This window comes from Xiphias gladius, chromosome 17 (assembly GCF_016859285.1).
Source record: "Xiphias gladius isolate SHS-SW01 ecotype Sanya breed wild chromosome 17, ASM1685928v1, whole genome shotgun sequence".
NCBI lineage: Eukaryota > Metazoa > Chordata > Actinopteri > Istiophoriformes > Xiphiidae > Xiphias > Xiphias gladius.
Window position 1 is genome coordinate 5,586,734 of NC_053416.1, and position 27,899 is coordinate 5,614,632.

General features: G+C 41.1%; 2 protein-coding genes across 2 annotated transcripts; both read right to left on the reverse strand.

The window, feature by feature from the left end:
* Positions 1-4,093: 4,093 nt before the first annotated feature.
* Positions 4,094-12,027, reverse strand: LOC120803007 (adapter molecule crk-like). Its single transcript, XM_040151263.1, has 3 exons — positions 11,471-12,027; positions 8,678-9,282; positions 4,094-6,504 (listed from the first exon to the last, which is right to left on the reverse strand). The coding sequence occupies exons 1-3, from the start codon at positions 11,688-11,690 to the stop codon at positions 6,370-6,372; spliced, it is 960 nt and encodes a 319-aa protein (XP_040007197.1). The 5' UTR covers positions 11,691-12,027; the 3' UTR covers positions 4,094-6,369.
* A 1,926-nt stretch (positions 12,028-13,953) lies between these two features.
* LOC120802848 (smoothelin-like protein 2) lies at positions 13,954-24,627 on the reverse strand. Its single transcript, XM_040151019.1, has 13 exons — positions 24,045-24,627; positions 19,434-19,497; positions 19,210-19,359; positions 18,337-18,495; positions 17,883-18,056; positions 16,737-16,952; positions 16,384-16,533; positions 16,164-16,226; positions 15,956-16,013; positions 15,682-15,891; positions 15,463-15,577; positions 14,762-14,913; positions 13,954-14,595 (listed from the first exon to the last, which is right to left on the reverse strand). The coding sequence occupies exons 1-13, from the start codon at positions 24,588-24,590 to the stop codon at positions 14,469-14,471; spliced, it is 2,184 nt and encodes a 727-aa protein (XP_040006953.1). The 5' UTR covers positions 24,591-24,627; the 3' UTR covers positions 13,954-14,468.
* Between the last annotated feature and the right edge of the window lie 3,272 nt (positions 24,628-27,899).

A 27,899-nucleotide genomic window follows, 5' to 3' on the forward strand; every position in this document is an offset into this window, starting at 1 on the left:
CATAAAGCACGAATAAGCATTTGTCTTTTAAAGTAAAAGTTTAACGTATTGTTGGCTCATAGTCACCCATCACTCTTGTATTGATAAACTGTATCTAGACAAAAAAACAACCCACCCATCACTATGCAAAAATGAATTTGATCATTTAATCCAACCTCTGTGAGCAAGTCATTTTATGTGATAAATTAATTGCTAATCGTTCATGCCCGACTTTTAATTTCCTCTTTCTTACTTTTAGTTGAACCCAAAATACTTTGATGGCAATTTAATTTCTTTTCTAAATATTGTAGTTTGATTTCATTTTAGCCTCCATATTTCCCACTTTTGAGTAGATATAATTAAAATGCACATTACAGGTTTTATCTCTAGCAAGAACCTTCTAGTTTTTCCTTACTAACCTATCTCCTAACAAATAAAAGCCTAACTACTAATCACCATGGTGCAATGCAGTGTAGTAACTGCTCATAGTAATGTACAGTATATAATGTAATAAGACTCAGAAGAGTTCAACTACAAGTTAGACCCTGGGAAATCCCTTCATTTAACCCTATTGCAGAGCACAAATTAAATGCTTATCCAATCTCCTCCTTACTGTCTATTTGTAATTGTCATGGTTTACTAGATCATGAGACCACAAACTGTTCTGGGAGTCCCATCAACCAAAATGGCGTCAGTTGAATATAAGCGAACTGAGAATCTTGACTCGAAAAAGCTGTGGTCACGCAATAACGTCACATGTAAGAGTAGAGCGAAAAGCTGGATCAGCACATTGCAAACGTAGCCCCAATTCAGCATTAACAGCTAATATTTAATGTATAAAGATGAAATAACTTCACACCTATGGAAACAGTCACGTAAAACCCAAACTGACAATTTGGTATATTTTTATTGACTAGGTATATTAACACATTACATGCTACAGAAATAAAAAGGTAAATTTTAACTTCAAATAATATATTTTCATAACACTTTGACATATTGTACAATCTCTTTTTTTAAAAAAAATCCTGTTTTTGCTTCTTCCGGTCCTCTTCGAAGTCAGGGTGAAATGGCACAAAAGCAAAATTATTTAATCATATCAACAAGAAGAAGAACAAAAAAACAAGAACAATTAAAAATTATTTGGCATGTCGAGACTTGTGTGTGTTTTTTTATTGAGCTGATATTGAGGAAATAAGGTGCATATTGTAGAATAATTTGTGGAATCTTCAAAAAACAAAAAAACATTTCGTAAGTATTCATTGGTCTTGAATTGCTATGGGACCGCTGGGTTACAATTATGTCTTGACTATGAAATGAGAACATTTGCTCTCAAAGGCAACAATTAGTGGGAGTTCAGTGCCATGCATCTGAATGCAACACCCAATTAACACTTTGCATAAAGGCATCACAACAAATTTAAACAAATTACGTGGTACCACTACAGAATGGACAGACCCGTCTATGAAACACAATCACTTCTTTCCATTCAAAGAAATAATGTGGGAAATGTGGCAGAAGCAACAACCACCATTTAAACATCACCTTTTGGATATCCAATTTATGTTGAATGCAAAAAATATAACCGCACTTGACAACTGACATATTTTGCATTTTCGATTTAGATTTTTTTTTAAGTTTGTGATTACAAATTATACAACAGATTATTTAAAATTCCTAAAACTTTTTTTTTTTTTTTTTTACACATTAAAGCCCCTCAATGATGCTGTGTTTTGGGATATATCCGTCACCAGATTTAATTTATTGAATTTCTTTAAAAAAATACTTCCCCCAGATCACTTACACACCACATTTGCAGCAGCACACTTCATAGCAATTTGTCTGTTGTCACCAACAGTCATTTAGTGTTAACCGGTCACCTATAAACCCATGTAAACTCTATACTGGCACCCTGTGCTAGTAGTGAATAACTGTGGCTGACTTCTATCAGCATGATAATCACTAATTCTGATTCATTCTAATATTTTTGCGGAGCTCACATATTTTACCTTAACAAAGAAACATGCAATATGGGCCTTTGAACTATAGCATGTGTTTATTAATATATATATGGAGCTGTATATGACCCACAGGTGTGGCTCAAAGATCTCAATAAACATATTACAGGTTTTTTTTTTTTAAAAGAAAAAAAAGGCATTAATGTAGCGTACAAAAAATAATTTCCTTAAATTTGAACCTCAATAACAAAACAAATTAAAGGAAAATTTCACAATTTATAAAAACATCGTAAACTCAAGACTACATTTTAGGACATCTGGGGTCAGATGCATAAAGATTCTGTGTAGACTAACCTTCTATGTTCATTCTATGACATCTGTTCTATACATCTCAGTTATTGTGAAATTGCATGCAGGTGCATCAAACTGACTTCTAGTCCCGCAGTTAACCGTTAACCGGACATAGACGCACCCTTAATCAGCTGTTTGCAAATCAACACCTCCATCTGCCCTACAAACCTAAAGACGTGACACTGAAAAGAAAAGAAAAGAAAAAGAAAATAAAACACTGAATATCAGTTGAATTGGCAAAGTTCTCCAGCAACATGAAGCTGGGAGTCTGTGCCTTTGAAAGCATCTATAATATAGGTGCAGTAGGTATTTAGGCTTATGCTTATTTTTTGATTTTCTGCTTCGCCATATACCCCTCATATACCACTCAGAATACCATGCATACGCTATTTTGACGTATGTGTGAGATGTGCACCTCCTCACCATACGTTCTTCAGAATAAATATGTGTGAGAAATTATATATGAATAATTTTTGTGTGTAAGCATCGTTTATACATCTGACCCCAGGACTGATGAACTTGTGATTGGGAAAGCACAAACACAAAAGCTATTTATGTGAGTGCTCTGGAAACCTTTTGGCTCTGTGTTATTCATTTACCATATCAAAAACAAAATGGACTGACTGACCCCTCAGGCTTCAGCCCAGTTCCTATTAAAACTCCTCATCTTTTCCAATCCATGAGACATGAGGTAGAGAGGATGTAACTCAGCAGATCCTCCCCAGTGACTGACAAAAAACAACTTCTACATGTAGCCGGGGTTTGTCACTCACCATGTTCCTATTGTAGTTAAGCACTGCCAGCATAGAAGAAACATCGACAGCATTTATGTATCATGGGAAAGATGATACACGAGTTTCTGACTTGGAAAGTATAAGGTACAACCCAATTTTAGTCTCCTTGAACGTGTGAATAATAAGACTATGACCACAGGGTGCATTTTTCTCTCAAAAACAGTCTTATTGTCACTGGTAACAGAGTTTCATGTGTGTCGCTGCCATTTACCACATTTTAAAACCATTTGAAAGCCGTCTTAAAAGTGTTCACTAGCTTACACAGACTAACACAGGAGATAAAGACAACCCTGTTTTTGAGAAAAAAGGTCTGACAGCACATTCTAACACAGGATGTTGGAGAATGACATTTAGCTCAGAAATTGACCATTTTATGGTTTGTTTTCATACGGACTTAATGCTCTGTGGGCCTACGTGTTTAAAAAAAAGCTTCATGTGTAGTTGTGGCATGTGTTTTCAATGTGGAAAAGCTGATGAGAAACAACAAACCTACAGCAGGTGTCACTCACAGCATATTAGTGGCACAAGAAATGACAAAGTGACATAATGTCTGCTTTACCAGTTATACATAAAAATGCAAAAGCACTAGTGTTTAGGGTGGATTTTTGTCTTAAAAACATTTGCTACTGATAATGCCATAAAAAACCCTGCTGGAAGACAAAAATAAAATCCCTCAACCTTTCCCATCTTCTAAAAACAGCCTCAGGGAATCCTTCCGTCCTCCGCGACAGGGTGCTTATTTTGTTCTTTCACACTGCTGCATTTGAAGTCATCCGTGTTGGCGCTGAATAGTGTTTTAAAAGAGGAACATAAAATAACAGACGTACAGTCTCTGGTAACAAAAAGTAAAAGAAAATCAAATGTAAGGAAGGAAAAAAGATGTTTACAGTATTTAGCATGTAAGGTGTGTGTGTCTGTGTATGTGTATATATATATGTATGTATGTATGTATGTATGTATGTGTGTGTGTGTGTGTGTGTGTATGTATATATTCTCACACACACACACACACACACGTGTGTATGTGTGTATATATATATACATACATATACACACACACATGTGTATGTATGTGTGTATATATATAGTCAATTCTATCATAATATTTTCCACTTTTAGTACAAAAAAAGAGGACTTGGTTTGTGGTGTGGGTAGTATGTAATAAGTTGGTGAAGTCGTGTTTGCAAGGAGGACCGTCCTTCTCCACAAGACGGAGTCATCAAAAAAAAGTCTTTGCTCGTTTCACTCTGAGGTTCACAGTCTAGCACTACAAAAACTCCCCGATTCATGATTCTGTGAGAGAAGCTGAGTGTGTGCAAGCGATTTTTTTTTTTTTTTTCCCTTCTGTGTATGAATGAAATGTGGTGGGTGGGGATACACAGATATGGCAGGAAGGGAAGAGTAGGTTGACTCTGCTGTGTATGTGCCGTGGAGACTTCAATACTGGGCTGGAGGTGTGTAAACTAGGGTTCGACTGATATCGGTTACTGGTGCCTATTACTGCCCATTGTGGACTGAAACTGTCTGAAAGTCGCATTTTGCTAATATTCAAACTCCTTAATTTGACAATTTTAATTCCCTTTCCTCCGAATGTCTGCCATAGGATTTTTACACCATTCAAAACTAAATAATTATTTTGCTATCAGCAGCTTCTATTTAGATGCAGCGTGAAATCACTGAGTCCACTGCATGTTGATCAAGAAAAAACTCCAACTCCGATGTCTAACTGGTCTAAAGGTCACTTTTACGCCTTTAGTTTGGATCATCTGTTCCAGACCAAAGGAAAAAAAAAAAATATATATATATATATATACTATTGCCCTGTAGTTCTTAATCCTCCTATTTCTTGTTCACGAGTTATTATAAATAAGCAAAAAGCTGTAAACATGACGCGATATGGACTGACAGGTAGCTCATTGATTGGACAGTTTTGGTGCTTGGCAGCCTGCATCATCAGTGCTACAACCATTCATGCAGCACTTCACTGGGCCTTGTGTGTTTAATCTTATTTAGTGACACAAAGAGCGCACAATGAAATGGAAAACGGTTATAGGAATTATTAGTCAAGACTGCGACTGGACCTTGTGTGTAATAAATAATGCCAATAGTTAGAAACAAGACAAAAAAAGGAGTGCCTTGTGCTGTAACGTAGTTACTGTGTAGTCGCTACGTGTCACTCACTTTTAAATGAAGCACAACTAACATACATGGGAGTAGGACACAGGCACAGAACACCTCTGACTTAACATTTTCACTTTGTAATGTATCACGGAAGATCCCTGCACTCACTAGCTGACTTGCATACATCCTACCATGGTTACCAGATTATCTTGAGTAATTATACAGATCACTTATACGGATCGTCTTTAACAGTTCCCAGTCAGCAGATGGATCTAATAAGTGTTTAGCTTTTCAATTCATGAAATCGAGCTCGATTATAACAAAATCTTGCTTTTGGTCTGGCTTGCATTCGCACCACAAACAAACCGCACCAGAGTTCGTTCGGAAGCGAACTGCAAACCCCACTTTCCAGATGGTCTCGGCCCAGTTGTTTTGTCTGCACCACAGTTTGATTGACAGCTTTTACACCAGCCAAAAACCAACCAAACTGAATGAAGTAGTTCATTGGAACCAAACACCAAGCAGGTTAGCTGTGAAGGCACCCTGAAACGATGTCTTGCTTCTATGCCTGATAAACAAACATTATACAAAAAGTAAAGAAACCACTTTGAAGTTATTGGAAGCTGATGACTTGTTATTTTCTCTTTTGGCTTAGCCTGGTAACTGTTTACCCGTTTCTAGTCATAGAGCTAAGGTAGGCTAAACACACCTCTCCGTGTACTGGGCGTACAGAGATGAAACTGGTAACTGATTTTCCCATGTGATTCTAGGTAAGACAATAAATACTAAACCAATGAGTGTTGCTATCTACTTGTTGGAAATGTTTCATTGCAGGTTCTGGAGAGTTTTTATGTGGCTGTAGTCAAGGAGGAAGCCAACACCGGTAGTGGGTAATGCTGACTAAAAAAAAAAAAAAGAAAGAAGCTAATATAGGCAACCCGATATCAGTCTGACCTTAGTGTAAACTCTTAGTATGGCCAACGTCCATCAAAATGACATTAGGCAAGATCACACACACGTCTTGTGTTGGCAGGGTCAGGAGCACTTTTCGGTTTAGCTCGTAGGTTCATATACTGTGTGCTTGTATTCATCTTTTTTCTTTCTGAGCATGACAAAATGGCCAAAAGAGAAGGGATGTGCGCAGGTGATGGGAGTGCATGTGTTTCTCAGCTCTCGTCGTCAGGATGGTGTTGTTCCAACAGTCGAACGTGGGTGAAGGGAAAGTGGCCTCGTTTGCCCTTGCACTCGCCCTCCCACTGGCCGTTCACGTTGATCTTGGTCACTTTTACCATGTCTCCCACCTGTCAAATGACAAAAAATGGATGAATGCAGGGATATAAGTCGCGCTAACGCACCGGCAGAATCAGTCCGTGCAAGTCAAAACTATCAATACAAGCCTAATGTCCGATTCAGATTCTAGCAAGCCCCTAGAAAGAACAGTATTGACGTAGAATTGACTGACCCGACTTGATATTTACAACTGCAGAACAGCAAAACCACAAACCAATATCTGAGTTAAGCTGACATACAAGAACAGTATAGCACAGGTTGTCCGATTACTTATTTTCCTTTAGAACTGATCAGTAATACAGTGTCATTGGGAGGCCTTTAATGTACATTCATGTTTTATAAAATGTGAGAACATCCACATTCTTAATCCCACCAACAAAGCTGTGATTGGTCAATTGTTTTCTCAGACCAGGAGAAACATCTGCCAGTACAGGGCAAAACAGCACAACTATTTGAATTGCCGAACAAATCTGAGATAAAGGGGGTTAATTCAGGAGTCTGGAGGAGGCTACAGCAGCTTTAGCCCAGACATTATCTTATATTTTACATTTTACTTGCCTCATTTTGTTTGTTAGTCAAGACTTACATGCAGTGCCTACTTTACATGAGTTGGTCGTCTGTCTGATGTATTGGTGTGATTGTGAATTTTTGTGTTAGCGAATAAAAACAGGTGAGGTACATACAGAAAAAGTTAATTACAGCAAGCAGATGAAACTCAGAGCCTGGTGTAATTCCAGGTTATAAACTGTGCTGCAGACAATACACTTCAGAAAAAAAGGTTTGATTTAAAAAAAAAAAAAAAAAAAAAAAGTTCCAAGTTGTAAATTACTGTTTAATTGCTAGCCCTCATCTACAGCAAGAACAGCAGAGTACAGCACTATGAATCTTAACTACACAGTCTATACTTGGACAGACTACAAAAATATAACATGATCCACTTTAACAAAAGCAAAGGTTCACAAACTAAGTGCAATGTCATTGAGTCGGTTCCATCTCACACAGCAGCACGCAAACACACCGTCTTCCACTCGTTTTCAATCAAACAATATGGTCGCCTCTGCGTTTCTTGAGAAGACTCAGGACTCAGAATAAACGGGGATGCAGAGAGAGCACCCTGAGCCTCAACAACTGACAGTAGTGGAATCTAAAAAGCTCTGGCTCTGTTGAAAGTTGGTACCAAACCAGCACTTGTCAAAAGGTAGATTGTGACTCCAAAAGTCATCAAGGTAACACAAGCTACTATTATTTATTCCTTCCTAATCTACTCAGCAGTTCTCTCTGAGTTTAATCTAGCCCCACTGTTCGCATCACTTGATGGAATCAAGTTGGGGAATATGAGAGAAATCTACTGTCACCCATCAAAACCACCACCAATATGACCTAATATTCCCACAGGGTCCTGTATAATGGCTAATCACTAACCAGCTAGTATTAGAGTTGAAACGATTATATAATTATTAAATAAGCTAATCAAAAGAAAATCAATTAAAAATTATTTTAATGATTGATTAATTGTTTCAGTCATTTTTTGCTAAAAAAATTCCTCTGGTTGCAGCTTCTCCAATGTGGGGATTTACTCTTCTATATTACTGTAAATTGATTGGTCGGACAACGCACATTACCTTGGACTCTAGGAAACTGATAGACATTTTTCACTATTAGACATTTCATTGGCTACATAAATAATTAATCAAAAAATGATGTGATGTAGAGACACTGTGAGTTCCTTTAACTGGACACAGAACAAACAAAATTTTGTCAAGCGGTCTCTCACTAACCTCCAACACTGTAATTTATTTGCCAATCTGAACAAACACTGTTTATTTATCTGCCCCAAGAAAACAACTAAAACCAATGTGACTTGTTTCACCAGTAGTAATGAATTTAACATTCACATGAATCCAGTGTGCCACAATGTGTACATAAAGAAGGGCCATTGTAAAGGATCTGTGCCTGTCTCTCTCTATAAAGCCATCCCACTGTGAGTGTCTTCATGTGCGCTGTCAGCTTGCATTTGTAAAGATACTTTGTGTGTATGCTCACATGCATGAGTAAGCCATTAACAATCAGGACAATCTAGGCCGCCTCAGCTGAGACCCAAAAAAGAAAACTGAGAGGCAAAAGAGGTTAACAGTGAATAGAGGGACAGCCTTGGAGAAAATGCATGGTGGGTGGAATCGCTACCTCCAGAGCAAGCGCCGTCTTGTCATAGGCATTGGGCACCCTCTTCTGAATGGCTCTGGCATACACAGGCCCGTTCTGTAGGTTGGGAAGCTGAGTGTTGACTACGGGCTGTGCGTACTGGCCTGGGTCCCCCAGAGGGTTGGCCGGTGTGGCCCCTGTTCCATCTGTGCTGCCCGCTACCCCTCCAATTTGCCCCGACTGTCCAGTCCCCACAACAGGGGGACCCAGCCCGGCAGCAGTGGGCGAGGCAGGCCGGTACTTCTCCACGTAGGGCACGGGGATCATTCCAGCTCGGCCCTCCTGGTTTGCAGCGTTCCACCACTGCTCCTCTGGCTTCTCCAGCACACGCAGAATGTCACCCTTTCGGAAGGGGAGGTCCTCCTCATCGTTGCCAGGGAAGTCAAACAGCGCCCGGACAAACTCAGCCTCCTCTGGCTGCTGTGGGACACCCACAGAGGAGGAGCTGATGAAACCTGTGTGCTTGGCCTTACTTATGGGCTCTATAAGTGTAGTGGTGTCCAAGTAGTGGATCTTATAAAACTCCAGCAGGGCCGGCAGTGCCTCAAATTCCTGATCCCCAATCCGAAACCGAGGAGGAGCCAAACCTGGCAGAGGAAAGGTGATTTTGTGAGTTTGTTGAAGGTAAAACATAACAGAAAAAATACAAATAAACAAAATAGTAACATCCACAAAGAGATCAAGAAGGTCCACAATTACTGGCAGCACTGACTAGTTCGCCCTGACTTTGTATTCACACTGCAAGCCAGAGGATTAACCGTTCTCTTAAAGTTCAATCATATCCTATTCTGAGAACTCACTTTTTGTGCAGGCGATATGGGCAAAGGCCCACTTGACAACTTTTTCATTTGAAGACATCTCACGCAAATATACATCATACACACGTCATACATTCACAAACGTGGATGTCTCTGAATAATTTTGATATCCCTTATCCCATGTGACGGCAACAGGTGGGGCACAAATATTCTCACAGCAAAGGGTGATGATGAGGTTCCTAACTACCTTGCCCGCGTCCAGAATACAGCCCCAAACAGGGACAGTGTACTTTTAGTTTTTCGGAATATATCTTACAGAAAGTCAAGTGAGAAACAATGTATACATACAATATCCAGGATGTCTGGTTTGGGGTAATTCAGTTATTTAAATGTATGACAAATCAATCTAATTCATCACATTAATGCAAATATCCTGTAAATCCAATAATGTCACAAAGCAGTCCTGTTCACTGATTTGCAGTATTGTCCAGAATGGCCTAGAGATATTAAAGAGATAGGTACCTCACTGGACACAAAACAAAATCTCTACAGGTTGAGAAATCTATACCACAGTATCACCCGATCCTATCAAAATGTACAACAAAATGCACTGCCATTAGTCCATTTTGTTTTGAGCGGCATTTCACACTTTTATAGTGTAAAGACTGGACTTTTTTAGCCATCGTGTTCCTGTAATGAGTCAGATTTGATTTGTGTCCATTTGAGTGGCTGTCCTTATTGAAGTAGAGAAAAGCTGTTATACTCTTGGCCTCGGCAAAAAGGGACTTAATTGTCACTGGCATGCACACGTCTCTGCTTGGTTTGGCTAAAATTTGGTCCCAGATTTTATTCCTAAAAAAAAAAAGGATCTTACTTTGTTACTGTTCCCACAGATAGTTTACTTACTTACCTATTTTATGTAACTTATTGTTACATAAATCCTTTTTCATACTACCACAATGTTATTGCCATCACTGTCCACAGTTGCTTGTTTACAATAGGGAGAAAAAAAATAAAAATTACCCAATGCTTAGGAAGCCCAGAAATGACAGGAATTGCTCAACAGCCATAAGGAGCTACAAGCCCAGCAGCAGACCTGTGAGCAGGGCTATGTATGTGCAACGGGGCAGGATCACAGACATTCCAGAGACGCCAATCTGACCAGTCATCCTCCAGTTGTGACAGCCCAGCCAGCCCAGTTCCATTCAATCCCTGCAGCTGTAGCAGCAGCAGCAGCAGCAGCAGCAGCAGCAGGAGGAGCCCAGCCCACCTCACTACCAGTGGTCGCTGAGCTACCGTCCTGCTGCCTAAACTTGGACAAAACACCGCCTCAACCCTCAGTCGGGAAAAATAAAGTAATGGTCTCGAGTATGGTGGTTGAATAAAATAAGTCTTATTGGTTGTTGATAGCTATGTAGCCAAACGGTAAAGTTTAACCAAACTCCATTTAAAAAGTACTCCACTTAACTCTGCCTAGCTAGTACACACTTTGTACAACATAACCCATGACCTTTACATTGTCAGGCTCAACTGATATATCCGATACAAGATGTTTAGTCTCTTAAGCAACCCACAAATAATTTAAGTGAAGAGTGTAATTTCCGACTTCTGTTTTGCTCACAGTAGCTAGGCAGTTAGCAACGCCATCCAAAATAAACCGCGGTGGATAGTAGCGAGCAGTACAAAGCACATGCTAAAGTTTTCATTTTTGTTCAAGTTAGAATAGATTATTATGTTATATATATTCTGACTTTGAGAGTACGATCCGGTGACACAGAAAATGCTTTAACTATGCGATAATGGCTATGCATATTTGTAGATTTACTAAGATCAATTTAAATTGGCCGTTTCGTAAAGGGAGTTTGGCGTGGCTTGGCGAGCGAGTGGGACGTAACGGCGCTAAATCCTAGTATTCCTGACTTAAAATTAAAATACCGAATGTAACTTTAGTGTGAGATGGACATGTATGGCAAGTTCAGTGAAGCAGCAAGCTATGTGACAAATAATTCAACGTTACCTGAGCCAGATTGCCGGTTGTTACTGATGCTGTTGATTATATAATGGGACACTTTGGAGTTCTCTGAGACGGACAGCACGTAGTCACCGGGGCTGGTTATTGAGTCCCTCACCAGGAAAACGCCATGTCTCTGTCCCTGCAAGAGAGAAACCGCTTCCTGGCGACTTAGCCTTCCCCAGTACCAGCTAGCACGGTCTTCGGCATCAAAATTACCGGCCATGGCTGTGAAATCCTGTCCGAGGCTTGAGGCCTTTCCCCTTCGCCTCTCCCTATCCGCAACTCATACAAAAACTTTGGTTGACTAACGCCGCCGCTGAGAAAAAACAAAAAAACCCGCTATAATACCAAGACTTTACCAACTTCCACTAAAAAAATGTAAAGGCGTTTGAGTTGACTGGGTTAACGTTGCACCACAAACCCCAAATTCCCTACCGCTTCAACGTTAAAATTACAACAAATATTCAAAACTAATGTGCAACAAGAAACTCCGGGACTGAAATGGCGGATCTAGGGAAATGTTGACCTCATCTACCGGAAGGGATGCCTGGTCAATGGGAAGCGCTGCGTTCACGCTCCTTAAAAAACACTGAAAGATACGAGAGTAAGTCTCTCGTATTTCTTTTTCAAAATGACAACACTTTGCACCGCTGCCTCCATTGTCTACGGAGCACGCCTTTCATCCTCCCGTTTACCGACTGCGAACACCTGAACCCAAAAGAATTGCTCAGAACAGCGCGATAGCTTAAAGCAGCCGAGTGCTCACAGTGTGTTCTAACTAGGTTGAGGCCGTAAACGCACCACAATTAAACTTTTCTGCAGATTTCGGTTCAGCTTTTTCAGTTCAGAAACATGCATTTTTTTTCCGGCGGGGGTATAAACACGGAGATTTTTGTTTTGTTTTTCTTTTCTTTACAATAAACAACGTCAAAACACAAAGCAAACATACAATAAATTGTGATCTCAAAAATGAATTTGGAGATAGCCAGCCCCTCAGTTTGGTGTAAGACAGTGTTTACAACTGATGTGAGTGTTAACAGTAACCACTATGTAGTAATACACACGTGAGAAAGAAATAATTAAAAAATGGTATTTTTGGTCAATGGTCTTTTGCACTAAATAGATTCTGCCAGCAGATGGCAATGTACACTCGTTATGCATCGTGAAGCTCCATTTGATGAATCTGTTCCTGACACTGTTTATAGGAGAAACTTAATTTTTTTTTCTTCTTCTTCTTTTTTTTTTTCCAGAAAGTTTCATCCACCGTTGGGACCAAAACCTACACAAATAAGAATTTCCATCATGGGTTTCCCAGCCGAGCGTGTAATTAATGTGGACCCCCTGGACAGTGATGTGAACTTGGCTGACAGGTAATGGGGGTTGATGGTGGATGACAAGCTGGCCTTGTTTCCCATGCCACACTCTTTTGCCTTCATATTTAAAAACACGTGATTGGAATCATATCCCTGCAGAAGCATGTCCACTAGGGCTGCAGCTAACAATCATTTATGTTATCGATTAATCTGCTGATTATTGCCTCAGTTAATAGATTAACTGTTTAGTCTGTAAAATGTCAGAAATTTGTGGGGGAAAAAAAATACACATTCAAGTTTGCTCAGGGTCCAAGGTCACGTCGTCAGATGTCTTGTTTTATCTGATCAACAGTCAAAAAAAACCCCAAATTTTCAACCGAATAGATTATGAAATGGAGAAAAGCCGGAAATCCTCATATTTGAGAGACTGAAAACAACATTTTTGGCACAACTTCTTGAAAAATGACAAATAATGAATCAGTTATGAAAATATTTCCCGGTTCTTTTTTTTTGCTCGATCGACTAATCGATAATTGATGCAGCTCTAATGTCAATATCTCTAATTTTTGCTCACGTGGAACGCTCACACACGAAGGGAGAAATCTCCAGCAGATTCAGATATCAGCGTCAACATGGGTGTCTGGGGAGGAACGCCACAGACGTTGCGCACGCAGCGTCGTTGTCGACCCCGGGGAGAGTAGTTTGACGGTGAAAATCATGAACTGAAGGTGCACCTCGGAGATTTTTCAGCGCCTTCAACCGCACCGCACGGTCCTCCTCAGCAGATGGGAGTCGGCTCAGATGTCGTCTCGTGACCGATGTAGGGCACTCCGCTGATGTGGTGACAACTAGGAGCTCCGTGTTTTCTTGTCCCTATCACTAAATCTTGTCGGCGTGTAAACATTTGTGGTGTAAGAATACAAGCAGTCCCTGTCAGTGTCGTGCCCAGCGCTGTCCCCGGCAGCAGCCAACCCTAATAAATTTCATATCCGTCTGACTGGCTGACCTGAATTTGGCTCCTGGAGGTTGTAACCTGGTGCCAGAGGAAAAGATGACTCTCCCCTCACACACATTGTTGTTAGTATTACACTTGCACTCCACATCCTGAACATATTTGTCTGACACAATGATAAAAAAACAAAAAACAAACAGATATTAGAAAATAGCTTTATTGCGCCATATTACAAGATTCAACGGGCAAGATTTGAATTTATTGTAACTGGAGCATCTCTACACTGGTTCCTGACCCTGCGATTTGTAACATCGCTCATGTTCCCAAATAACGATGGATCAACAGCAGCCGTAGCAAACTACTATCATCTCTTAAATTTGTTTCCTTTTATTACAGCTTTGTTATCGATTTGATGATTATACAGCAACATTAGAGTCACACACATCACAATACATGTCATAAGGCACTGCATTTTAAGAATCTGTAGTCCACTATCAATGCTACAGGAAATGGGGGAAACTGGTGAGCACACACATACAGTATACAACTGATCAAATGTGACTTGGCAGTGAAAAATATCCGTCAAACACTAGTGTCATTGTTCAAGTGATGTGCACAGCAGCGGTTTTCCTGTTAGTCTGCTCGTCGGAGGCTGGTTTTGGGCTCCACATCAACTCGGCCCCTCATTCAAAGTGGTTAAAAACATCTAGATTTTGTGATCTACTCTGATACAGAGTTATTCAAACTTCTTCAGGTGGCTGTAGAGGGACTGGACGTATGTGAACACGCACATGGGGTCTGGCTTGTCCCCCATCTCCATCATGTCCTCCACCTCGATCAGACGCAGACAGTCAGCCTGCTCCCTGAAACATAAAAGTACGATATGGCAATATCTCTCTTCCACCAGTCGACTGAACTGTGGTACCCTTTGGAAATATTCATCACTTCAGTGTAATCAGAGCACACACACACACACACACACACACACTCCCTCACTGCCTCACCCACACTCATTCTAGACCTGCTTACTCTGCAGTGGTGAAAGCCAGCGCTAAGTTGTGTTTGCGGTTCGCAGGGTCCAGCGTGTTGAACTCGAACTCCAGGGGGAAGAAAGAGTGAACCAGAGCACAGAAGGCCATCCCATCACTCCAACTGGATGAGAAGTTCTGGATGTCGATGTTCTGAGAAAAGCATGATAAGGGCATCACCTTTAGCACAAGCGTAACAACAACATGGTACCACTTTCATGCTTTTTCTTCTCATTCATTTAGTCAGTCGACTCCCAAGTGCAGGCGAATGATCACAGTACTTCCTGTTACACAGCGTAGCAGCCCGCCGAGTGATGAGCTGTAGCAAATGAAGTCAGATGGAAAGCTGCATAAGATGTCAACGGGTGACTTCTGATGGGTTTTTTTTGTGCAGCCAGTACGGACTTGACGGGACGGGGAAGTGCTCCCACAAAAAAAAAAACTGAAAAAAAAAATGTGAACGTCTACAAGTCCGTAACGAGCGGGTAACTCCAACTGCTGAAGAAGATCATTTGGTATGCGAGGTGAGACTGGTTTTCTCAACTTTTAGGAATTATTCTGAAAGAACACATCTTTAAGAAAAAAGGGCTCCAAAGAAAATGGGTTGGTGAGTATACATTACAATATAACTGATTCAAGAACATTTTAATTATAAGGTGAGATATGGCAGAATATAGAGGAATATCTATCCCATTGTCACACCTGGTAGCCGATGGTTTTTGAGCGGCACCACTCCAAGAGAATCTGTTTTATACCACTGGCACTGGACACTCCAAAACTCTGAGAGCGCTTCAGTTTCGGCTTGGAGTCCTTTGGCCTGTTCAGGAGAAACACAACTCACTGTACCACACAAATGTCATTCATATCTGGGACGGAAGATATGGATCCAGAGGAAATGGAAAATATTTCAGCTACACGTACTTGGTAGGCTCCGAGTTCATCCGTTCAAAGAGAGCCCGTTTGGCCTGAGCCCCATTGGAGCGTGGAAGTGTTTGTGATTTCACTACATCCTGCTTAAACTCGACCCCGCCTGGCTTGTTCGCTTTCCTGTGGAGAAACAGCGGACAACGGATACAAAATACGTTTGGACAGAAGTTGCCAGTTGGCGGCAAAGTGACAGAAAAACGGCATCAGTCAGACCATAGTAAACAGACAGTTAATTTAATGTTTTAAAACAGGATTCGTGGTCACTTACTTGTCCAAGTTAGGTGAGAAACCAGATTTTATAATTGATTTGGAGGGAAGTAATTTTTCTGCATTTAGAGAGAAACAAACAAAAATAAAATATACATCCACATTCACAAATCACAAAAAAACTAAAGCCTCTACTTGCAGATTTGGAAAGTTTAATGCCTTTTCGAACTGTTATAAACGGGTCTACTGGAGGTTTTACTATATTTTACCAGCAGACTGAGGAAAGCTCACACTTCTCTTCAGACTGGGACTGGTTGTCTTGAGAACTGGTACTGAATTGATGAGATGAGACAAAAAAACAGGCATCAAAGTGGAGAAAAATAAAGAAAAAAAACATATAAAATATATACAAATTTATAAAGAAACCGAAAACTACCCATGACCTTTACTTTAGAGTCATATCATTGCACCGCTGGTATTTAAACTCACCCCGTTTAAAGGGATATTCCCCAGGTTTCACCGTAGGTTCCTTTGAGGCTGAAAGACTTGGAGACTGAGCTGGTGTAGCTGATGATGAAGACTCCGTGTTGGGTTTGGTCAGGGCGGAGAGAGGCAAGTGTGGCTTGGGTTCACTGACGTCTAACGGAAAGAGAAATAAAGCATGTGAATCTCCATTTCCCAGCACTTCTACTCAGTGGAAAAAACTTACTGTGCACACAGGAAAAAAGTATTTAGAACTTTGATGTTCATTTTCCATATTTCAAGACAACTAACCAGAAAAACGAGCACAAATAACATCTCAAAACAAAACAATATCGCCAATATTGTAGCCATGTACTAACCACGTCTAAATGGATATTCGCCTCGCTTTATCGTGGGGGATTCTGGTATTGAAGGATTCAGCGCAGAAGCAGAACTCTGATCAGATTTAGATGGAGCAGAAGTCTCAGAGCTGCTTTTGGTTACAGCCGTGAGGGGAAAATGGGGCAAAGCCTGAGATCCAGAGCCAGACTGCTCCTGGGATACCTGGGATCTCGGCTCACTTGCTCCGGCTGTACCTGCACAAGTGGAGATAAAATACAATAATAACTGGGAAAAATCGGGATCTAAATGGAGTGAAAAGAAAATCATAAAAGGATGTGATGTTAATGTCATGTTTTGTTTTTCTTTTGTTTATTTAAAAGGTGTAAACCTGAGACCTGAAAGGGTTTGAAGCGGAAGTGTATGTACTGAAAGCAGTTGAACTGTCACCTGAGGAGGAAGCTCTGAACAAAAGGGGTAAAAAGAAAAACCTAAAATGAAAAACTAGAAAAGGCTAAAATAATTTTAAAATGGTTGGCTGCCCTCTGAGCCAAAGCTAGCTCAGGTGATAAGGAATTCCTGGTGGTTCCTTGGTTGTTCCTGTTGTTTGATAGTGTTTGATAGTGGTTGCTGCTGGGCGGTAGGCGCTTCTGATTGGTTGTTCCCATGATGTTGCTTAGTAACTGCTTGAATTTTTAGGATAGTTGCTAGGGCATCACTAGTTGCCTACTAGCAGGGTTGCTATGGTTGAGCGGTTAAAGGGTGTTACTAGTTGGTTGATAAGTGGTCCCTGGAGTGGCTAGGTGGTTGCTAGGGTGATAAGCAATCGTTGCTCATGTGTTATATTAATAAGGCTTGTAATTACGGTATGCTGTGATATTTATGGTGTGGTAATTGAGACTGTTGCCTGCCTCAGAAAAACACACACACACACACACACACACACACACACACACACACACACACACACACACACACACACACACACACACACACACACACACCACTGAAAGAAACATCTCCACTCTCTATTATGTACTAATGCCAGACAGTTACATGGTCCAGTTATATATGAACAAAACAAACAGGTTTTCAGTGGAGTTCCAGGGATCAAATCCAATGAGCGAATCTCAATAGTCTGTAGTGTTGGTACACAGTATCATAAAGGAAAGGGCCCACTAACTGACCTCTTATAAAAGGATATTCCCCTGCTTCCCCAGTCGGAGCCTCTGTTGTAGAATGGCCGGCTGCTTTAGGCACTGATGCTAGAGACTGAGCAGATTTGGTGGCGAGCAGACCCTCAGGATTGGTTTTGGTTGTCATGGCAGTGACGGGAAGATGGGGCTGGGGCTCATCGGCGTCTGAAAAAAGGAGAATCGGAATAAAGAATGGAGACAACATGGAACGGTAGGTTAATAGCACTCAGACATTGAGAATATCGTCCAATAATGTCTGATTATTCATCTCCATGGAGAGTCCCCACCTTGGATGACACATAACAGAAAACAGCTGCATTCGGGGGCAATTGAAATTTTGAGAACGGAATTTGGTTACACAGGCAAAGCAGACTCTGTGCTTCAGTGGTGTCAAATAAATGGAGAGACACATTGATTACACAGGAGAAATACATTTTTCACTCACCACATTTAGCAGAAGAGTCCACTGATTTTACCGGGGTTTCTTTGGCTGCTTTGGCCACTGAGGCAGGAGACTGAGGAACAGATGGAGCTTCGGCGCTGGCTTTCGTCATTGCAGTGAGGGGAAGATGGGGTTTGGTCAGAGGACCCGATTCTTCCTGGTCTGAAAGAGAAGAGTTGGATTGAGTTCTTCACGCACTTGTTCATCAAATGATCAGTAACAGCGATGGAAGCAGAGATCACCGTTCAACAATCATTATTTTTAACATATTAGTGTTCATTTAACAGGACATATACAAATTAGAGGTTACTTATTTTAAAGTTGTGTTTTTGATATTGTATGATATGGGCAGACCACTACTAACTACTAACCTAAATCATGATGTCCATGGCTGATGGTGGACAACATGACTTATACCCTCAGGTTTATTCAGCAACAAACTTATAGTAGAGCTGATTAACACTGGCCTTTCAGGGTTGATTTTGAATTGCCCTTTTTGTGAATATTATACAATATTGTACACAGTTTTATTCAGACTTTTACATCCTACCAGACATATCATTCTAAAGAAAAGATTGAATACTTGATATTTTATTGATCAGATTTCGTGATACACAAGTATCTTTTACCTAGTTTACCTATTATGTTTTTGTAAAGTTGTCTGTAGTTGTGTGTATACAGGTTTTTTTATGTGTCAAATTCATATGTTGTATCTTTTTCTGATATATTTTTTTTTGTCATTTTGTCTTTGTAAAGCACTTTGCACCCTGGTTTTGTGCCACATAAATAAACGAAGAATCCACCCGACAAATACGTTTTTATGAAAACATTCGGCGTAGCGTCGAGTACACTGTATGTGAACAGCAATGAACTGACCAGGCATTTTGGGGGTTTCCACTGTAGACTGAAGAGAATTAGCTATGGCAGAAGGCTCCGGGCTTGGTTTTGTGATGGCGGTGTGAGGCTGGTGGGACTGGGCAACGTCCCGGGCGGTTTGGGCTGCATCAGAGTCCACTGAAGAGCTTTCTGTGAAAACACGGCCAAAGGTGAGATCATCTTGTCATGTCACCTGAATGAAACTTTTCAGGTGGTCTGCCTACCTTGCTTGCCATTCTCTTTTGCAGCTGTGGCAACATTTTTCTCTTCTTTTGCATCAGTGCCCTGCTTTGTAAAGACAAGAGGTTCAAAATACGCAATACTATTATTTATGTCGAACCATAACTTGGTGTCTTAGTTTGAAAAGGAATAGTCAAACACTATAAAACTGAATGAAGAAATGTGTAAGGAACCACGTTTCTTTTGCTAGCCTTCAGCCCAGGAAGGTAAATACAGCTGAGTGTGTCCGTGTCTATTTGTACATTTGCCTTAGCAATATCGCTCACTGGGGTTTTCCGTCTCCAACAATGATCTGTTCACAACAAACAAAGACGGTTCTTTTGTCTTTCAGACTGTTGCCTGCTGTGGAGCTAAAAATAAATTAAAAATTTTTATCATCCATGGTAAATCTGTGTGTGTGCGTGTGTGTGTGTGTGTGTGTGTGTGTGTGTTAACTTCTCTGCATGTGTGATCCTCAGCTGTTGACAGCTGAAAGCTTCTCCTTTAATGACAGCTGTGGCCAACAAACCCATGTTCCCACTGAGAGGCTATTTTGGATTTTTCAATCAACCCCTTTGCAAGAGTTTCCGCTCAACTCTTCTTACATCCCAGTATAGCCCCAAATGGATGCTTTGGAAATCATTGGATTTAGCCTGTGCCGTTAAAACAGTGCCTAAGTATATCAGTCTGAAGCTTTGGCCTGTATTTGCCCCCCTCTCCCAGCCCCTCATCTTTTTTGCTTTCCAGAGACATGCAGTGGTCTGGCAGCCTCACAATAAAGCCATTGCAGCCAGTCCGTCAACGCGTCATCAGGAGGGAGATTAGCACCGCAGTGATCTGTGGGCTCCACAGGAGCTGCTGTGGGATATCACAGGCTGACCCTGTTAATCCTTTCAACCTCTGGCTGGGTTTACCTCCATGTCACTTTAGCTCCTTAGAAACATGCAAACACACTTTGGTTGGATACTGACAAACACACAAACAAAGGGCATGTAAGTCACTTCAGAAGTGACAAAAAGACATTTGGCAAAATGTTTTTTCTTTTTATTTATCACCAATGAGAAATTATCCTGACTGTTAAAGTCCCAATGATAAAAAACAAATAAACAAACAAAAAAAACCCAATAGATTTTCACCCTTTTTGCAAATTTTAAAGATTTTACCTTTTATTTTTCAGGTTTGAAAATCCCACTAAATTAACTTCATGGCCAGCGAGTAGATGCATGCATAGCCCAACCACATACTTTAAAAAACACCCGTCAATCAAGCAAAGATGCTTGGTGCCTCTCTTTAGAGCTGCACTAATCAATACTTTTATATTAACAATACATCAAGTGGCCTTGTGTAAGGAAAAAGGGGTGGCTTGAGGCAACAAACCCACAGAGAACACAACACTGCAATTTCCCTCAGCTATAGAGAGCATTTGAGTATCTTTTACCATCTCTCAGCTCTGTGCGTTTTTCTTGTGAGGCCAAAACTTTACCGTTAAGTCGAGTCTCGCAGCTCTCACATGCCTAATTTCGAGCTGTTTACAACGAAAAAGCTCAGAAGCCACTGAACGCTCCCCCGTCCAGCACCAAATGGCAGAGAGACAGAGTTAGCGACTAGCTGGTGAATGTAGTGGAGCATTTAACAGATGAAGAACCACATATTTCCCTCAGGATTTGGACAAGACCAAGGGAGAACTAAAAGGAGAGCGTATTTTGGACTTTGATTCTTCAGGTGGACACAGAAACACAACTCCAAATAAATGCTGACGCTGCTTTATATCTGCTATATCCGTAAATAGTTAACAGGTAACTCTTTGCTAACACATCCGCATCATCGACTTTAAATGGTTAGATTGATTAGGACTTCAGCTATTGAACTAGATTTCCTGGATCTAGTATCTAATGGACATTAGTGATACTACATCTTAACAAAAATGGCACAGGGTTCAGCTTGGCGGAAACATGATACAAGAAAACTGTTCAAATTGGAATAAGGGTGCACAGTTTTTGGACAATCTTTTGTCAAACACATTAATGGTGTTGCACTCAATTGCACATACTAAAAAATGACTCAAGTAGTTGTGTGTACAAAAAAGAGTGGGGAAAAGATTTAGCCTTCTTTTTCACTTGCTGCTTGATGTGTTTTTTTTCTTGTCTGATTGTTTGTTTCGGAAAGTTACAAAAATCCTTCCAGGCCTGCTATTGCTAACTGTAAAGAAAAGCATGAACTCAACAGATTTAAAAAAATAAATACTGAGGTAGTATAATGTAAATTTGAAAATGATGGAGCGTGGTATCAACTGATGGTGAATCAGGGGGCTATCTTAGTGCAGTGGGGGTCGAACTGTTGTAGCTCAGAGTGGGGGGGCCGACGGTTGGGAAAAGACCAGGTGATTTCAGTGGAGAGGAATGCTGGCGGGGTGTGTGTTTCGACAGGACAGCTGGTTGTCCCTCACAGGGTGTGGGGTGGGGGGGGGGGGTATTATTGACAGGGGTGTAGACACAATTCAACTTTCCATTAAGAGATTTGAGAGTTGGATTGACTGGGAAGCAAGATTTCTGAGTGATTAAGGGACAGAGATTTGTTTACGTACCCGTCTTCAGTGTTTGCGTATAAGTTACATCATAAAAAGGCAAAACAAGTCGCGTACTGCAGGCACTGTAACAAGAATGCAGAGTAGTATACTGGCACTGTTTGTCAGGCAGTCTGCTGCATTCCTGGCTGTGACTCTAGAGTTAAGTTCCAAAGTTTGAAGACTTGATTTACTGAGCAGATATTGATTATGAATCGATAACTTAGACTTGCAGTCCTCGGATCGGTCCCCGTCTCCATTCACGTGCGCAAACAGCGTGTTTTTAAGGTGAGGGAGAAGGCTGGGGCCGGTGTAGAGCGTGCAGGAGCTCCGAAGTGCTGCAGCTCAGTCCCAAATCACAGACCCAAAAATACATGTGCCCTTTGGAGGACCTGCTGTTATAAGTGCGGGTCATGAGATGAAGAGGGCTGCGGTGGGGGGTAGGGAAGGGCATTAAGTGTGTGAATACATGTGTTTGTGGTGGGGTAGTTTTTAAAATCATTAATGTTAGGATATATAATGGTAATGGTATAATTTTCAAGGTTAATAATGCCAGATGTTCTCTCCAATTGAAAACAATTCCATGATAATATCTGATAATACTAATGGCAGGTGATGCAGAGCCTATAAGGCAGTGCTTATACCGCTGATCCCCATATAAATGTGTGATGTCAGAGGTTAAATATAAATTAGACAAAGATACTTCGGAGCTCAGATTCCAGTTGGGGCCCTCGCCACAAATTCAAATCCTGATTCTCATCTACTTTCTCACACAGAGGTTTTTATAGATCGGGTAGGCTTAGTTCATAAGCATGTCTGATCTTTTCAAGGGTTACTTTTCACATGCACAGAAAATAGCAGCTTTCCTTGCACTTTAGGGACATATACCTATACAGTCGTGCCGCTTAGGTCGAAGAATGCACCACCGCGTTCCAATGAACAGGGTGGCTTCTGCATGGATGATGCAGGGATCCGTTGTGACATTTGGAAGGATCATACGGTGCATTCACACATTGTTTGAACACCTGACCGGGACACAAAGTGAGTGCAAAGTGCGAGTTTGCCAGGCTAAAGGCAACGTGCCCAGGAAAGGAAGACCTATAGAGTCAGGTGTGCCGGTTATGAGCCACAAACGCTTACATGTAAAAAAGTGCACCCCTAAAAACATAAAGACGTAGTAGCTTAGGTTTCTTGGTATGGTAGTGTACTCTAGAAGGGGTAACAGGCTATGTTCAAAAAGACGTTAGCACAGTGTAAAAAAAAAAAGTGGTCAGGCAAAAAAACAAAATTGAAAACAAAGCAATTCGGCATCATAGGGCAATGCCCTGCGCTAGCCATGGAAGTGTAAAGTACATTCCTGGTAAATTAAATTGTGATGTGAATAATATTTATCCCACAAATGTTGTGATGGAGGATAAAATGATTGTCACTGTGAGAGCTTTACAGGGTTTTGAAATCTCTCTCCTCACAGTACTATAAACCACAGTGCAGCGTGTTGGCGTCTGATAAGCCTTCAAACTTGTTCAGTGTCTGTGTCTGGTCACAAACAGCACAGGTACACCGTGCTGTTTGCAGTCTCTATGAGGATCCATTCAGAAACGACCCAATCAATAAATAGCAAACAGTTACCATTTTATTATTAGTAGTAGTAGTTACCATTTTTGTGCCTCTTTGAGTAAAGTGGTGCATCATACTGATTTGTTACTATGAGCAGCACTAATGCATGATCACCCAGCCATTATCTACATTTTTGTATCCTCTCAATCAAGGTAGAGCATCACCCAACCCAAGTGGCAGCCTGGTAGGTGGCAGTTAAAGGTGAGCTGAGACCAGGTGCATATAAGCTGATGATTCTATGTTTGCCAGCTTTACCACACCATGTACATCTTGTTCACCCATCCATACATTCATTTTAGTAGTGATATTATAGACATGCATATCCAGTAATGTTGATCATGTTGGTCTACCTCTGGTTCTGCAATCCAGAGGCAGGTTCTAACATTCTTTATTCCGTAGACTTTATCATCCGTAGAAAAACACTAAGAATACTCACATTAATGTCAACATGTCTCTTTGCTCTCCATGGGGGACGGGTCTTGCTAGGAGCAGCAGCAGCAGCAGCAGCAGCAGCAGCAGAAGCATGGCTTGATCCTCCACCTGACCCAGATGGTTCAGAGTATGTAGATATGGACTGACTTGACAGGCTGCCCTCTGATCTTCCAGAGTTAAGAAAACCCCTCTTGTCTTCCTGGGTCTTGGACTGTATCTGTGCATGTCCGTTCTCGATACTTTCCTCCCCGTGCCATCCCTTCACTTCAGCAGGACTCTTCTCGACCTTTACACCAGCAAAACCCTCCACCAGGTGGCTGAGGGCCTCCAGCTTTGCCCTGAGCTGCAGGTTCTCCTCCTGCAGCCTGGTCACCGCCTCAGTCAAGGGTCCGTTGGAAACGCACAGCTCCTCCATCCTCTGCTCTATGCGCTGCTTGAAAGCACTTACGTCCACGTGTACCTCCCTTACGGCAGCTTGCATGGTGGCCTCTAACTGAACAAGAGCCTCACTTACCATTGCCTCCTGAACACCCTCTGTAGTTGTATCCATGGCTTTTTTCGCGACCCTCACCACCTTTAAGTTTCAAGTCAAATGAGTAACGGCGTGGTCGGTGTGGAGCACAGAAACCAAACCTTTCTACTTTTCTTGGCCTTTCACCTCTTCAGTTTGTTCTCTGGTTCACGTCCCTAAAATAATATGTTCAGGTTTTTGACCGAATAATTATGTACTCTACTCGCTCCTAAAAATGTTTCAAAGATGTCTGTGGTGGTCCACGCCAGTTTTCCAGTAAGATTGACGATGCAAATGGTTTTTAAATGATGACTGGGGTCGTAAGATTCCTTGGCAGCAACACACTGAAGTCCCATCAAGCTCCATGGAGGACTTCTCTCAACGTGCGTATTCTCTTACTCTCTCCTCTCATCTGGTCAAAGCAAGAGCGGTTGTTATTTATAAGCCATGACAAACCCATGCAGAGTGTCATCTTGGGAAAAGAGATTACGTACTGCACGGGCAGATCAGGTTCTCAGTGCATGCAGGAGCTGAGGAATGTTCAAACTAACCTTTCGAAGGGATCTAGTTTAATTGGCAGACGTCCTGGTTGGTAGTGCATCCGCGATGCGTTTCCTAGAAGTTTAACCCTGCTGCTCCTGCTCAGTGTGTTGTCTAAGCTATCTGTGTCTCCTGTGCTTTGGGAGTAACAGGTTCGCCTCTGTATTCTGGGACAGAAAGGGGGCGTGAAAAGATCGAATGGGGAGGAGGAGCCAGGATTATTCAGATATTTTTGTCTCTCATGCTGCTGATATTCAGAACTTAAGTAAGAGAAAGACAAAATCAGTAATACAGAATAGCCTGAGCAACAGGAGCGGTTTCTTACTTTAAAAGGTGCACCAGGAAAGGCAGTATTTAAACTGACCCCAGTTTAAAAAAGAAACTGTTTTTTCTAGATTAAAGACATGTAAAAGGCTGTGTTTTTAAATACTGCAATTTGAAGATTTTGGATTTTACAATTTGAAGACTTTTTTTGAGGACCTACACACAACCAGCGTATGGGGAAAATTATATAATTAAGTTTGTACCAAGTTAACTATGACATGTCTTCATTTTTTTGTGTCTTGTCCATTTTCATGTTTTCTTAAGTTGCAGAGCCTTGGGTTCGCCACTGTGCATTTCACCAAAATGCGTGAAAATAGGTGTTTTGCCACTGAACAGCGACTAACTTCGCCGATGTGGTCAATGGAAAAATGTATTGGAATCATGTATCAAATTGCATTTATGAGCACTATATAAACATTAAATAACTAGTTTACAACTATAATGTAGTTCTAAGCATTGAGTTAATTAATGTGCGGTATTTGTCAATAATTATAACCTCTCCCCATGAATTATACTGTTTTACTATATTGTGATTCATCACCAGCCTCCGCTTATTTGTGCCCACTGGAGGAGTTACAGTTGTTGAAAAATACATTAATAAACAATTAATAAATAATAATAGATCTGCTTACAACTGCATTGTGTGTTACAAGTTAAAGTCATGTTTTCTAAGTTACTATTTAGGCAAAATTTTACATGTAAAGAAATATTCTGCTCTTAAACATGATAGAAGAGCATGGTCTGGTTTATTCTATCCAAAGATGTTTGCATAATGATTCATTTTACACTTGCGTCATTAGTGGGGTTTTTTAGCGCGTGGCAGATAAACATGTCAAACGGTTCCGCTGTCCCTCCGTTAAAGTGTGTATGACAACAGCAGAAATAGAGAGGCGGAATGACTGTCTACACCGCTGTCCATGTCTGTGTGTAGCGGATCGCCTTCCCTCTAGCAGCTTAGCCTCGGATGTCAGCTTGAGCCAGCAGTGCCTCTGGGTGACCATGTCTTCACATTACAACCGAACGAAGACCTATGGGCACCGTGACCAGACACAGACACTGAACAAATGTAAAACACGTGAGAGGAAAAGAAGAGAAATTTTTTATTTAGAGCAGAGATAAATGGTGACAGTGGCCTCAGGCTTATTTTTCTATGGGGGTAATTCCTTCATGATGGCCATCTGGATTTTATCCTCTCTCATCTTGATCTGTCTCTAAAAATACTGTAGCTTTTGACATCTTGTAACACCACATATAATGTATACTGTCTTACCAGTCCAGGTGATTGCTTCCACACTGAATGAGAGGGTGAATACACTGTAAATACGCCATCAGAATTTAAAATCTAGATTTGCCCATGCCGTGACACTTTTCTGAAGAGCATGTATTCAGTGATAGTCTCTCATCACTGCATAAATAAGAACTAGAAAATGCACTCAGTAGAGCTCAGACCTCTGCCAAGGCCGATGTTAACACCATACACCAGATTTCAGATGAAAAAAAATTCAAATTCATAGTAAATGTTCCGGATCAGGCCCAAACTTTACTGGGTTCTTCCCTGGCCCATGCCCACTCCCTCCACCACGTTCAGTGCAAATCGGTTCGGTACTTTTTGGGTAATCCTGCTGACAAAAAAAAAAACAAACCAACCAACAAACATGGGTCATCACACTACCTCCTTGGTGGAGGTAATAAGGGGTCTGCATGATCTTGCATCTGAGGTTATAATTATCAGTATTTTGGTCAAAAAAACAAAACAAAACAAAACAAAAAAAACCACCTAACTAGACCTCATTAAAAATCAGGTGTTGGCCAGTCTGAAGAACAGTTAACTAATCAGAACTTTGAAGGAGGGATCCAAAATGCAGATGTGATCTTCCTTCATGGGTAGCTAGCTGCCTAATTAGTCATGAAAATAGCTTCAGAAATATAGGAGAGATAAAGACATGATGAGAAAGACACAACTACACAGGTTGTTGTCAGTCGACCTACGCAAACAACTCTTGAATTGGCATATGTTTTCAATTGGTATGAAAAACGTAAAAGAGGTAGTTTGGGAAATACGCTCATTCGCTTTCTTGCCAAGAGCTGGACGTGAAAATCGATACCACTCCTATGTCTGTCAGTTGAATAAGATGTCGGAGACTGGAAACACAAGGAAACGGCTAGGCTGGCTCTGTCCAAAGGATACCAAACCCACCTACCAGCATCTCGTGTTTTGTTTAATCTGTACAAAAACTGAAGGCATGCAGACATAACAAGAAAAGGAAAATAAAACAGACTTGTTCAAAACAGTCTATCAAATCAAATTTATTGAATTTTAAAGGGGTGCTCTGAATTCACAAGTTGCAGCTACAGTACATTACTCCTCTTACATCAATAGTTTTAAGTTATTTCAAAAAACAGTCCAGTCTCTTTTCAGATAGGAAAGTTCCTCTAAAAAGGTCACGCTACAAAAAAAGGACAGATGCATCAAATCTGATATAT

Excerpts from the sequence above, each read along its gene's own strand:
- LOC120803007 (XM_040151263.1), bottom strand. The coding sequence starts at position 11,690 with ATGGCCGGTAATTTTGATGCCGAAGACCGTGCTAGCTGGTACTGGGGA. Across the intron at positions 9,283-11,470 it reads CAACCGGCAATCTGGCTCAG|GTTTGGCTCCTCCTCGGTTT; the intron begins GTAACGTTGAAT and ends TTCCTCTGCCAG. Across the intron at positions 6,505-8,677 it reads AGACGGCGCTTGCTCTGGAG|GTGGGAGACATGGTAAAAGT; the intron begins GTAGCGATTCCA and ends GTCATTTGACAG.
- LOC120802848 (XM_040151019.1), bottom strand. The coding sequence starts at position 24,590 with ATGGATACAACTACAGAGGGTGTTCAGGAGGCAATGGTAAGTGAGGCT. Across the intron at positions 16,534-16,736 it reads CGAATATCCATTTAGACGTG|ACGTCAGTGAACCCAAGCCA; the intron begins GTTAGTACATGG and ends TCTTTCCGTTAG. Across the intron at positions 16,227-16,383 it reads GGAATATCCCTTTAAACGGG|TACCAGTTCTCAAGACAACC; the intron begins GTGAGTTTAAAT and ends TCATCAATTCAG.